The sequence below is a fragment of the Canis lupus genome, chromosome 6, assembly GCF_011100685.1.
Source record: "Canis lupus familiaris isolate Mischka breed German Shepherd chromosome 6, alternate assembly UU_Cfam_GSD_1.0, whole genome shotgun sequence".
Lineage (NCBI taxonomy): Eukaryota > Metazoa > Chordata > Mammalia > Carnivora > Canidae > Canis > Canis lupus.
This window is the reverse complement of record NC_049227.1, coordinates 41,974,356-41,987,844: the sequence shown is the minus strand read 5'-3', so window position 1 is coordinate 41,987,844 and position 13,489 is coordinate 41,974,356. Positions and strand designations below refer to the sequence as shown.

General features: G+C 56.8%; 1 protein-coding gene across 1 annotated transcript; it reads left to right on the top strand.

Moving 5' to 3' along the window:
• The first annotated feature begins 2,026 nt into the window (after nt 1-2,026).
• LOC100856000 (chymosin-like) lies at nt 2,027-13,235 on the top strand. Its single transcript, XM_038538902.1, has 9 exons — nt 2,027-2,115; nt 4,498-4,648; nt 5,484-5,601; nt 6,923-7,041; nt 9,031-9,230; nt 10,410-10,523; nt 11,474-11,618; nt 12,122-12,220; nt 12,967-13,235. Exons 1-9 carry the CDS (start codon nt 2,054-2,056, stop codon nt 13,102-13,104), a joined length of 1,146 nt encoding a protein of 381 aa, XP_038394830.1. The 5' UTR covers nt 2,027-2,053; the 3' UTR covers nt 13,105-13,235.
• Nucleotides 13,236-13,489: the final 254 nt, after the last annotated feature.

Here is a 13,489-nt window from a genome sequence, read left to right as displayed (position 1 = left end):
ATCTAGACCAAGGGAAGTTGTCCTCGCCTGGTACTGGGTAGCCAGTGATGAAATCTTATCATAGTTTTTTCTAAAAGCTTTTTGTGATTCTTGGCCTGCCCCCGTGGATAAGCAGTTCCAATGCTCTGTGCAATCTGGGGCAGCGCTCCCGATAGCATGCGCGTGAATGCTGTTAGAATGATGTCAATCTCGTGAGTAAACACAGAGCAACCAGGGCTAAGGGATCTTTAGTTTTTGGCTTTGAGGGTCACCTTCCAGTGAGACGGATGGCTGAGCCTGATTCTCCCGGCCCTGAGCTGCTGGGTGGGGCTGGGCCCCGGGTGGCGTGGAGCAGGGTACCACAATGCTGGTGTTGTTGACCCCGGAGGGTCCGGCCCCAGATATCGTGCACAGGCACGGCTGTCCCCAGGGGTCTGCAGGGGTCGGCAGGAGTGAGCCAGAAGCAGACCTGCTCCAGACTTGCTATTGCAAACTCGTGAAATTCCCATAGCATGCCGGGCCCTGTGGGGCCGTGTGGAGTGTGACAGACCAGGGGTCTTGTGGCCATTTAAACTTCTTCAGGGGCAAGTCCATCCACCTCTCCAAGTCTCCATCTCGTCATCTGCAGCTCATAAGAAAGGCATGGCCCTGCTGTGCCCCGAGAGGGGTGGGAAGACCGTTCACGAGCTCGTTTGCTTAACCAAGCATTTAGTGATCATCTCCTAGGCGTCCTGCTCTCCTGCTCCGTGCTGGTGTGGGGGAGGGAAGACCACCCAGATGCGGGGCCGCTGGGCAGGACACACAGGCCTTTGAGGAGGGATGTGGGTGGCTGGGCAGGGCCTTGCCAAGGGAAGGCTCACAGCTGGCTGTCTTCCTCACTCCCGCCATCAAGCTCTCAGTTCCCCTGCTGCTGGGCCTCCCGAAGCCCTCCAGTCAAACACGGGACATTCTGGGGCTGTCCCTCTCAGCGTGCCCTGTGTCCCGGGCCCACTGCATGCCTGCCTCGTTGGCTACCAAGCCTGCCCTCTCTGGGCCACTCCCTTGCCTCCCTGACGACTGTCCTGCAGGGTGTCGGCACCACAGGCTCCTGCACACCTGTGGCCCCAGAGCCCCTGCATGTTCCTGCTTTGATCCTTACTTTCCAGCTCACAGCCTTCCCTCTCCACCCATTCTGTGGCTGAGTCTTTGTGTCCCTTTTTGCCCTAATTCTCTCTAGGGTGGTGGCGGGGTGCTATGCTCATCACAAAGCCCTGCATGTGCGCTCTGAGAAGCTCATCTTAGACATCTGTGTGGGACTAGGGTGCCCGCTCTTGGCCTCATCTGCTGCCTAAATCTGATCACCACAGCATCTCTTCCTCCCTCCGTGTGTGTGGCACACATCTGCCTTCCCTCTTCACCCTCGCCAGCACCCCCATGCAGCAGCTCCTGGGATCCAGCATCTACCCCTCACCTTCCCAACACCCTTCTCACAGGAACCAGGGGACACAGCCTGCACAGTGCAGAGGTCTTGGGCTTGCTAAGGTCTCTTAGCCTGGGGTGACAGATTGAAGGAGCACTCTCTGCCTTGGGAGTAGACTGACTGCTCCCTGGCATGTGGGGCTGGGCGGACTGAGCTGGAGATCCCTGGACAGGGCAGGCTGCTGGCTCCCTGGGAGTTCAGGCCCAGGGAGGAGAGGCAGCTAAGGTAGGAGGGGGGTCTGCTGCGAAGAGACCTCGTTACAGACCCTAAGATGGAACATGAGACAGGTTTCTGGCGGTGATCCCACTGCGTTAGCTCAAGTAGACATGTCTGGAGGGGAAATCAGGTCAGGGAGGCCTATGTGACATTTCTCAGCCTAAAGATCAAGCACGTGTACGCTTCAGCTTTGAAGTCCTTGCAGTGGTGGACTTTGTGGCCCTTATCACAGTGGGTATTGGGTACTCTGGCTGCTATCTTAATGTGTTTGCAGAGCAGCCCCAAGTCAGGGGGTCATCTCTGTAGCCCGGGCTTCCAGCCAGAGAGAACCCTGTACCCTCTATAAAAGCTGTGGGGATGAGTACTGGCTCCAGCAGTGGCCAGCCCGCGGTGTCCAGGATGAGGTGTCTCGTGGTGCTACTTGCAGTCCTCGCCCTCTCCCAGGGCAGTGGGGTCACCAGGTGGGTGTCAGGCCCCAGGGAAGGGAAAGGGCATCACTCGCACCTGCTCTGGGTGGGTCTCTCTCCTGGCGTCCCACAGTCGCCCCCCCGGAATCTTCAGAGGCCATGCTGCAGGTCCCCAGGAAACGCACTCGGTCAATCCTGCCTTTGCATTTGGGACCTTTCCCTCTAAGTGTGCTCCTGCCACTGCAGGGGGGCGGGGGCGGTGAACAAGAACACAGGGTAAGATGGGCAGCCTGGGATATTAAGGGCATGGCTTCTAGAGTCAGACTGCCTGTGGTTTGATACCCACCTGCATCACTAACCTGACTATCTGTGCCCTGTTTCCTCTTCCACTGTGAAATTAGGATAACAGAAAGCATCCATCTTACAGGCTAGTCATGAGGAGTGCACGAGTGGGTGTTTGTAAAATGCTTTGCACAGTGCTTGGCACACGATAAGAGCTATGTATGCGTTTCTCAACCAAAATAAAGTCCTCTGGGTGAGATTCCCAATTTCTGCTCCAAAATTAATAACTGATATTTCCTTTTTTGATAATTTTTTAAATGATTTTTTAAAAAAGTAATCTCTATACCCATCATGGGGCTCGAACTCACGACCCAGAGATCAAGAGTCACATCCTCTGCCGACTGACTCAGCCAGGCACCCTGTAACTGATATTTCTGGAGCTGCTTGCTACTAGGTGCCACTAATCCTCCTGGATTAGGTAGACATTATTGTTTGCATTTTACAGATGAGGAAGCTGTTGTTTAGGGAGGGTCCCTGAGCTGCCCAAGGCCCATGGTTCATGCTGGAGGAGTTGGGTCTTGGTCCCAAGGGGACCTATGCTCTTGCCACAAAATCATGCTATTTCCGGTTCCCAGGCTCGAGCCCAAGTGGCTCCTCAAGCCCTGAGCCTGGGGAGACCTGAATCCATTCCCTGGGAAGCTGGATCCCTCAAAAGGGACCAGGGTGTCTTTGACCAGTCAGAGCTCCTTATGGTCTTGAAACTGAAGTTCTGTTGAGTGCCAGGCATTGGGTGGTCTCAGTGCAGGGACTGAGGGCAGCACCAGCGGAGCATGGTTTCCATGGTGATGGGACTTCCTAGCTCTTGGCTGGGAAGTGGGCCAGCATCCCTCTGAGGGAGGCTCCCTGGGGCCCTGTGCTGGACACAGCAGCGCAGCAGAGAGGCGGCTACCTCTGTGGGAGTCCCAGGCATCCCACGAGTGGATCCTGAGCTGAGCAGGAGCAGGAGCCAAGCAAGCAGAACACAGAGGGGCCTGGACATGGGGACACAGGAAAGGGTGGCTGTAGGATTGGTTCTGGGAGTCTCCTTCCTTTCGGGCTGTGTCTTCTTCTATCATCGGACACAAAGGCTGGGAAATGTCTCAAGGACCTTTTATTTCTGTTGGGTCCTGGCTGAAGTCACACTTGAGGGCTGGAGAAGAAAGGCACCGGAGGAGAGCCCATAAATCACATGCAGGGCTGCTCCATAGGGGACCCGTCTGGGGTGTGAACCCCACGAGAACACCCATTTTCTTTGAGGGTTTTACAGCTGCTGCCATTTGATCGCTCTCCAAGCACGTTCATAGCTGCGGTCTCCACTTGTCCTTCAGTCAGCCCCATGGAGGAGGAGGACCGCATGGCCCTTGGAACTGGGGGGACATGCGGGATCGGCAGCCTACATTCCTTCAACCTACAGGAGGGGGCGCTAGGCACCAAAGAGGTGAAGCTACAAGCTTGGTCAAAAGCAGGGCTGGAGAGGGGCTGGAAAGGAAGGAGGTTGCCCATTTTGCAGAGGTGAAGCTGGAGCTCAGAGGGCTTTGAGGGGCTACCCAGGGTGCCACAGCCTACAGAGCTGGATCCAGAAAGCCTCCGCTGGTTTCCCTCTCGATTCTCTTCCGTTGATTTGCTTCCACTGTCCAACATCTAAACTCTGTTAGAAGCTCCCGAGGACCACACTCTGTCCTGAGACCCTTTGAAGAATTTTCACGCTACCCAGAGAGCCGGTCACAGGGGCCACAAGGAGGGAGCGTTTCCACAGCATGGAGCAGCGTCGGGGGGACGCCACCCCTCTCCAGGCCGAGTGCTCCCAGACGGCAGATACCGTACCCCTGTGCCCACACGGTGTCCGGCCTGCAGGAGGCAGGCTGCAAGGATTCAGAGACCTGAAGGAATGCTATTGTATCTCTCAGACCTCGGAGTTGCAAAACTCATTAGTAGGCTATCAATTAAATTAAATCTCCACCAACTTAATGAAAAGAGAAAGGACTAGGGACTGTCAGAGTGCATTGTGGTTAGTAAGGGGGAGCACCGAATTGCGGCACTTCTGGGCACCTCTCGGAGGCCGGCAGCCCTGAGGAGAAGCCCACCAGCATCATGAACTCTTCCCCGTCTCCTCAGGGTCCCTCTGCACAAAGGCAAGTCGCTGAGAAAGGCCCTGAAGGAGCATGGGCTCCTAGAGGACTTCCTGAAGAAACACCCGTATGCCATCAGCAGGAAGTACTCAAATTTAGAGAAGGTGGCCAGCGAGCCCTTGGCCAACTACCTGGACGTAAGTGGCTCTGCTCTCTCTGTGTGAGGGGGACCCCCCGGCCCCTGCCTCTTTCCTCTTCTAGGATTCATGGAGCCCCGTGGGCTGTGGAGGCCGCCCCCATGCCCCTCAGGCAGCTCTGCACTGGGCCAGCAGACCCAGCAAAGGCAAGGCTCTGAATGTCACCGCCAGCAGGGTCTGAGCTCAGGCGACCTGCAGACGACATCCCTGGGGGCACATAATCTGCTCCCCTGTGCACCACATGCCTGGCTTTTCCAGCCCGGGGGACCCATGTCTTAGTCTGGGCCCAGCAGGGATGGGGCACCAGTGCCCATCTGCGGCCACCCAGGACCCGACAGGGATGTGGCCTCTTCCTCTCTGGAGCCTGTCGCCCCCTCATCTGTCACTCCGGCAGTAGACAGGCAGCCTTGTCTCTCCTGTGCTCCTTCCCTCACTAGGTCATGCTCACCCCCGCTCCAACCCTAGTTCTGACATGGGGAGGTGGGCAAGGAGGCATGGCAGGGACAGCTTGGGTCGGGACTTGGGGTCTGTACCTCACTGGTGCCCCATCTCTGAGTCCCTGCCAGGGGCTGGGGGGGTCCCAGTCTTTCTACCAGGAAGGGCTTATGTTTTGATCTAATGTCTGCCTCTGAGGCTGAGGGAGCCGTGGTTGTAGTGCTTGTGGGAGGGGCAGGCAAGCGAAGCGGGTCAGAAGCCCTGGGTGGTGGGGTGGGGGGGGTTGGGAGGACCCTCCCCAGCGATCCTCATTCCCCCCCTTCTCCTTTGCTCTGTGCCAAGCATTGATCCTTATCCCTTTGCTGTCCTTCCCGCCTGCCACACTGCTATCTGTCCCCAGTGTCAGTACTTCGGGAGGATCTCCATTGGGACCCCACCCCAGGAATTCACCGTGGTGTTTGACACCGGCTCCTCCGACCTCTGGGTGCCCTCTGTCTACTGCAAGAGTACTGCCTGCCGTGAGTGAGCTCCCTGGCAGCCCCCAGGCCCAGAGCCCAGGACTCTGCTGCCCGTGTGGTGAGGGGGGAGGTTGAACTCCCTCGGAGCCTAAGAGTCCGTGAATCTCAGTGACGTCCACAATGACTGAGGAGGCCCGGCCTCTTTGGAGAAAGGATGGTAAACGCCCCACGCAGAGATGGGGTCAGGCTTCACGCTTCAAGTGCCAGAAGCCAAAGTCAGATGTGGGTCGCTGGATTCTGGCTGCAGCAGGGGCTCCGCTGGGGGCTTTGGACAAGGCGTTGGGTCTGCTGGAAACAGGGAGAGGCTTTGCTTGCATTCTGGCCACCACTCGAGCTGTGGGGTGCTGGGGAGAACGTGGGTACAGGAGAGCTTGCTTTGACATTTCCAGCCTCCTGAATGTGTCCCATCTCCTCGCTCACCCCTTCCAACTGCCCACAGATGGAGAAGGGGTGCAAATCAGGGGCTTAATGCATAAAGCGCCAGCTAGAAATTAGGGGCACTTAGGCTATTTATTTATTTATTTTATTCATTTGAGAAAGAGAGAGAGTACAAGAGAAAGAACAGAGCACAAGCGAGCAGGGGAGAGGGGACAGAGGGAGAGGGAGAAGCAGACTCCCCACTGAGCAGAGAGCCCGCTGCCTGCCGTGGGGCTGGAGCCCAGGGACTCCAGGTCATGACCTGAGCCAAAGCAGACGCTCAACTGACTGAGCCACCCAGGCGCCCTGGTATTTACTTATTTAGTCTTTATGAGGAGCCCAGGCAAGCCGCTGACCCTCCTGAGTCTTTGGGTTTCCTTCCTATAAAATGGGACTACGTATGGTATGCCAGCGGGTGCTGGGGGAATAGAGGGCCAGGATCCGTTACTAATGATGAGTCGATGTTCAATACATGTAAATGATTTTATTTGATGCTTATTAATAATTGATTTCTTCAATAATCCTGGGAGATTGGTGCTCTTTTTATCTCCCTTTACCAGAGAAGGAAGCAAAGTTGAGAGAAGAAAAGGCTCTTGCCTAAGGTTACAGAGCTGGTAAGAGTAAAATGTCTATGGAAACCACAGGGACAGCTTGTTTTCTTTCTTGTTTTGTTTGGCAGCTACACAGGTAGCACTGGGTTCAGAGAGGTGGGCTGAGCAGCAAAGAATAATTTTCTTTACTAAACGTGGGGGATCAAGAGAGAATGCGTTGCTTATTTTCAGCAGGAAGGGTTGGTATTTAGACCATATTCTTACAAGGCCTAGTGAGGTCTCAGCCCTGGCCGGCGCCGTCAGGGGCAAGGAGACTATCTATGGGCCTCGCTAACCCTGGGTCTGTGTTTCAGAAAGCCATCACCGCTTCGACCCAGCCAAGTCCTCCACCTTCCAGAACCTGAATGAGCCCCTGTCCATCCAGTACGGCACGGGCAGCATGCAGGGCTTTCTGGGCCTTGATACTGTCACTGTGAGTGGGGCTTTGGGCCAGCCGGCGCTCACCCTTCCTTCCCCACTAGCTGCTTTGCCACCCAGACACACAGGCTCTGGCCGGCTGCTCCCCAGCTGGGGCTGAGAGGCCCTTTGGGGCCCTGCCCCTCCCCGACTGGGGTGCCTGGTGGGTAGGGATGCTGGGAGGGATCTCATCCACCCTCTTCTCCTCCCTTCTCTCCTTCCCATGCCAGCCCTCACAGTCCCCCCGAGAGGCTTCTCCATGCCCAGTTTCCTTCTTCCCCATCCTTTGTCATCTGTCCTTGCCACAGTCCGTTCAGAATCCCGAGCCCGCGCCAGCACCGAACGCTTTGGTGTCATATGTGTGACCTCATTGTAAATTAGTTCTCAGGGAGGTAGTTTTCCCCATTGTGCAGATGAGGAAATTGAAGGTCCCATGAGTTGGTAACTTCCCCAAAGTCCCCAAGTCACACAGCCCGTGCTGGGCGCTCCGTGTCAGACCTATGCTTCCGACTCTCTGAGCAATGCCCTTGGCTTGACCTCACTCCTTTGCCCCAGAAGGGCCATCGAGTGGCATCTTTCATGTCAGGGAGCATCTGTGGCCCCTGAGCAAGGCTTCCTCTCCCTTCTGCAGCTCTGTGGCTTCTAAAGTAGTCAACACAGGGACGGGCACATAGTCAGTGCTCAGTACACATGAGCTTTCTGCTTTCCTTCTTCAGCCATTATCTTAAGAGCCAAGCAGCATCCCCTGGTGCTTATCACTTCCATCTTCCTTGAGTTCTTCCTGGGTCTGGCTGAAGGCTCTTTTGCTTTGAACCCAAAGGGACACACACAGCTCTTCTCAGCTGACGGCCCTCTCCTCAGCCTCTTCTGTTGGCAAAGCAGGTGCCCACCCAGCTCAGGCCTCCCCAGGGGTCAGCACCAGACCGTGGAGGTCCCAGACCACTGGCTGAGGTGGCCCAGCAGACAGGGCCCAGGAAGGCGACTCCCCTGCCTGAGCCATGGTGCACCGGGTGGCCCTCATGTGCCCACCTTGGGCAAGGGATGGGGGAGAGAGCCATGGGGGTCTGGCCCCCCTCAGCGGGCCCACACGGCAATGAGGCCAAGTCAGGGCATGGGAGGAGGGGAAAGGTTGATGGGGGTTAGGGAGCGTGAGCAAGGGGTCAGAAGCCTGAGATGAGGGGTGAGAAGTAGGATCAGAAGGTGACGGTGCTCTAGGACACTGGTGGGGGGTGGGGTGGGAGGCTGTGGAGGGTCGTAGCAAGGGGTGACGTGACTGGACGCCCATTTTCAAAGATCACTTTGGCTGCCTGAGTGGGGGACGGTTTGGTTATAAGGGGCTGGGTGGAAGCAGGCTCAGAATGGCCTGGTGGGCACATCGGCCTTCCCAGGCCGAGGGCAGATTAACAAGAGATGTGGAGGCAGCACTTCCTTAGCATCATGCCATTAACGTCCAACGGCCAAACATTTAGTAAGTGCTCGATACAGGTTCAGCATTAGTGAAACAGAGGCCAACACTGCTGTCAGATGCAGGTGTTATTATTTCATTTAACAGGTGAGGAGATTGAGGCTCAGAGAGGTGCTCGTTCAGGGTCACACAGGCAGCACAGGACAGAGCAAGGACACATAGCCAGGGCTCTTAGATGCAAAGTGTGTATATGTTCTTTCTGTCCGCAGTGCTGCCCACAGCTCTTCACTGGCCAAGGGCCCCTGTGCCACTGCCAAGGGGGCCGCAGGCTGGCAGGGGGCCTCGGAGCATCCCTCACCCCACCCCGTTCTTTGGGCTCACCCATCAACTTCTGTACCTTGAACACTGCTGTCTTCACTCTTCCCTGGGTCCTCTCAAAACTGGACTCAAAACCACAGAGCAGGGCTGGGAAACAAGGGTGTTCTCTCTCGAGCTCCCCAGGGGCTGGGCCCCAGGGGCTGACCCGGATACTGGCCTGCCCCAGGATCTTCCTGCCTCTGGCCCAAGGAGGTCACTCTGCTTCTCTCGCATCCCTTGCAGGTCTCCAGCATTGTGGACCCCCAGCAGACTGTGGGCCTGAGCACTCAGGAGCCTGGCAGCATCTTTACCTACTCTGAGTTCGATGGCATCCTGGGGCTGGCCTACCCCTCTCTCGCCTCCCCGTACTCAGTGCCTGTGTTTGACAACATGATGCAGAATCACCTGGTGGCCCAAGACCTGTTCTCTGTGTATTTGTCCAGGTAGGAGCTATCCCCAGCCAGGGTGGACTTACACGGCCTGGCAAGGTCTGAGGGATATCAGCCCCTTTGGGACACTGCAACTCAAGCCTGCTGGCCAGAACCCAAGCAAACCTCTCCTTGTTTCCAGGCAGACCCAACTTATTTTTTTTTTTAAGATTTTATTTATTTATTTGAGAGAGAGAGAAAAAGAGAGAGATCATAAACAGAGGAGAAGGATAGAGGGAGAAGCAGCCTCCCCGCTGAGCAGAGAGCCTGATATGGGGCTCCATCCCAGCACCCTGAGATCATGACCTGAGCTGAAGGCAGACGCTTAACCGACTGAGCCTCCCAGGCTTCCAGACCCAACACCTTGTCCAAAGCCCCCAGCGGAGCCCCTGCTGCAGCCAGAATCCAGCGACCCACATCTGACTTTGACTTCTGGCACTTGAAGCATGAAGCCTGACCCCATCTCTGCGTGGGGACGTTTACCGTCTTTTCTCCAAAGGGGCCGGGCCTCCTTAGTCATTGTGGACGTCACTGAGATTCACAGACTCTTAGGGTCCGAAGGAGTCCGACCTCCCCGCTCACCACATGGGAAACAGGCCTGGGGGAGACATCACCCTGAACTGGTGCCTAAGTCACACCTGGAGCCCAGAGCTCCCTCTCCTTTCCTCTTTTTTTTCCCTCCCCTCTCTTCCTGCCCCGTGATGGTGCTGCTCAGCTGAACAGAGGGGCAGGTGGCAGGATAGAGAGAAGGGCGCTGCCCTCAGGGGAAGGAGGGTGCTGGGGAACCGAGGTCAGGGGAACCCAGGCAAGGGGGCACCTGGTACACTCATGCGTTCATTCCAGAAGTGTTGGTGGGTGTGACTGTGCAGGTGCTGCGCCAGGAGACGGGGCTTCGTCAGCAAACAAGGCAGACTGGGAGTCCGCTCTCTAGCAGGCGAGGCAGACGACACGCAATTACACAATTATGCTTAGGGCTGCAGGCAGGTCGGGGCGCAGGGAAGGCTTGGCGGTGACGGGGTAGCCCAGTCTAACGGGGGTGGGTGTGCTGGGTGGCGGGGGAAGCTTCGCTGAGGCTCGGGGTGGTGATCCAGGTGAGGCAGGGAGGACAGCGTGTGCTAGGCCCGCGGGTGCGACAGGGCAGCCTCGCCAAGCCGGGGGGTCAGAATGCCGCAACACGCCTTTCCTTGGTTTCAGGAATGGCCAGGGGAGCATGCTGACGCTGGGAGCCATAGACCCGACCTACTACACAGGCGCCCTGCACTGGGTGCCCGTGACCGTGGAGGAGTACTGGCAGTTCACCGTGGACAGGTGAGTGCGCCACAGCCGCCTCCGGGTGGGGGGCTGCGAGGGCCCGGGATCAGCCCGTGAGCGCTGGGAGCTCATGAGCCTCTCACATCAGACTCAGAGTTAGACACTTCCAAGGCCGGTGACCTTTGTCAGTGAGGACACTGACGTTTCCTGCTGCTCTGCTAATAGGAGCCCGGCACTGACCAGGCCCTACTGCCTGAAGGCATTGCAATGACTGATATTGGGGCTGTTCTCGTTCATTCCTCACTGAAACCCTAGGGGGTGGGTTCCACACTAGTGTCCTCACTTTATAATTTACTAACATCAAGTCTGAACCTTGTGACCATCCCTCGAGGAAGTCAAGGAAAGAGTTGCTAGCATACCCGTCTTGTGTCTGAGAAGCCCGAGTCCGGGCAGGTTGGTGACTCGCCCAAGACCTGCAGCAAGTGAACGTCAGGGAGAGGACTTGAAGCCAGATCTTTAGGCAACTAGGGCAGTACTCATTTCACCCCTTAGTGCACACAACTTTGCTGGGTTTTAAAAAAAGATTTATTTATTTATTTGAGGGGTGAGCTGGGGGAGGGGCAGAGTCTCTTAAACAGACTCCTTGCCCAGCACGGAGCCCAATTCAGGGCTTGATCCCAAGATCACAACCCGAGCTGAAACCAAGAGTCAGATGTTTAAACGGCCTGTGCCACCACCCATGTACCCATGACTTTGCTGTTCTATTGAAGTTTCTGTCCCATGGAAGGTGGGACAGCCTTGATTTAGCCACTGACTTGGAAGTAAATGTTTTTAGGTCTTTTCTCTGAGCTCAGCAAGTTTTGGGGACTCTAGGAAGGAGCCCAAGGGAAAGGTCCAGCCTTTCCTCCCTGCCTGAGGATCCTGGCGGGGGAGGATGGGGGGGAGGGCCAGGGAGGGCGGGCTGCATGCTGGACGCACTGCGAGGCTGTCCTGTTTCCACTCTGCAGCGTTACTGTCAATGGTGTGGTGGTGGCCTGTGATGGTGGCTGTCAGGCCATCCTGGACACAGGCACCTCTATGCTGGTTGGGCCCAACAGCGACATCCTCAACATCCAGTCAGCCATTGGAGCCACACAGGACCAATATGGGATGGTGAGGCCTGGCCCATTTCCCTGGAGGGGCTGGGATTTCTCAGGAGGCCTTCACAGTGGTCTTTTAGCTTGGCGCATCATTGCTGTCAGAGCTCTCGTGTCTCATGCAGAGGCCGAGGTCTGGCCTCCCGTCCCCCAGGAGGATCGTGCATCCCTGACTCTGCTATACCCCCTTGCTCCTCCTCCACCCACGGGTCTCTTTGCCTCCTCCCTGACAGCTAAGTGCTCCGGGGTCCTGGGGAGGTCTGGCTGAGCCTGGAGAAAACTCGGAGGCCCATCCTCCTTTATCTCAAGCTGGGGTGTGTTCCTGCACTGGCTGACAGCAGGTCCCTCTCAGTGTAACTCTTCTGAGGCCTGGGGGTCTCCCTAGAGTCCTCTGAGTGGGCAGGCCCTCCTACCTCTTGGCTCCAGTGCAGAGGAAGGGGTCCTGGGTTGGCCCTTCTCTGGCCTCACCCAGCCCCATCAGATCTACCGTCCATCTAAGATGACCTCCTTCTGGTCTAGTTTGACATCAACTGCGGGAACCTGGGCAGCATGCCTTCGGTGGTCTTTGAGATCCACGGCAGAAAGTACCCACTGCCCCCGTCTGCCTACACCAGCCAGGTAGGAGTTCTCAGGAGAAGAAGCCTGGGTCCACCTAGCACTCCTCCACTCTCCTGGCAAGTCAGCCAGTTGTAAAGTGGCGGGGCCCCAAGGGAAAATGCAGGAAGTGCATGTAAACGAACTGGCCCTTCTGAGTGGGCCTCCCTCATGGCCGATACAGCTCCATCCTGGGAGAAGCGGGGCAGAATGAAAGTAGAGAGCCCCGCAGCCCAAGGGAGGGTTGGGTTGGCAGGACCACAGCCCGCTCCCTGTGGGAACTGCATCCACCGCTCCAGCTTCTAAGCCCAGAGGCCTGCAGCATGCAGCATCGTCCAGGATTTTTGTAGGTAGCCTGGGCTTCGGGACCCGGCCCTTAGCCCTCCTCACCCACTGGCCTCAGCTTTGACCCAGCCCTGAGTACACACAACGGGCAAGGCCTCAGGCCCCTGGGCCTGGTCTGGCTGGTCATCAGGGCAGTAGGTGCTGAGTGGAAGGGGGGTGCTAGAGAGGACAGGTGAGGAGGAGTGGAGTGAGGGGACCCCAGTGAGTAACCTTGCATGAAGTCACTTGATTTTCTGAATTATCAATTTCTTCATCTTTTGAGTGGGATGAATCTGATACTTGTCTGCTTCCCTCGGAAGGTGATTTCAAGGATGAAAGAAAATACGAGCTGAGAGAGGGACTGTGGGGTGTGGTAGGGGGAGGCCCACCGTCAGACACGGTGACCTGCCTCGGGCCTAGCTGTATCTCTGCCTCGCCTTTCCCAGGATATGGGCTTCTGCTCCAGTGGCTTCCAGGGTGAAGGCGATTCCCAGCTGTGGATCCTGGGGGATGTCTTCATCCGGGAGTATTACAGCGTCTTTGACAGAGTTAACAACCGCCTGGGACTGGCCAAGGCCATCTGATGGCACTGCTGACCATGGACCACGCATGCATATCCCAAACATGCATGCGTGCGTGCACAAACACACACACGTGTGCACTTATAGATCAGGTTTTCAGGCACATGGTTCAATAAATACCATATCTCTGCAAAGTGTGGCTTCTGTGGGGCCAAAGCCCTGCGCCGTTATGATGGTGGGGACTGACTGTCCCGCGGCTCTGACCACAGTGGGGCTACGTGGCTGGGAAACGTTGGTGGGTGGAGACTTTCGCAAGGGAATTGGTCACTTCAAGCTTAGGTCAGGTAAAAGCGAGACTTGCCTTTCTGGTCTCCCACTCGAGATCTTTCTGGGGGAAAGGGTGCAGTAGGAGAGACCTTGGCAGGTTGAGGCTTGTACCTGGGGAGCA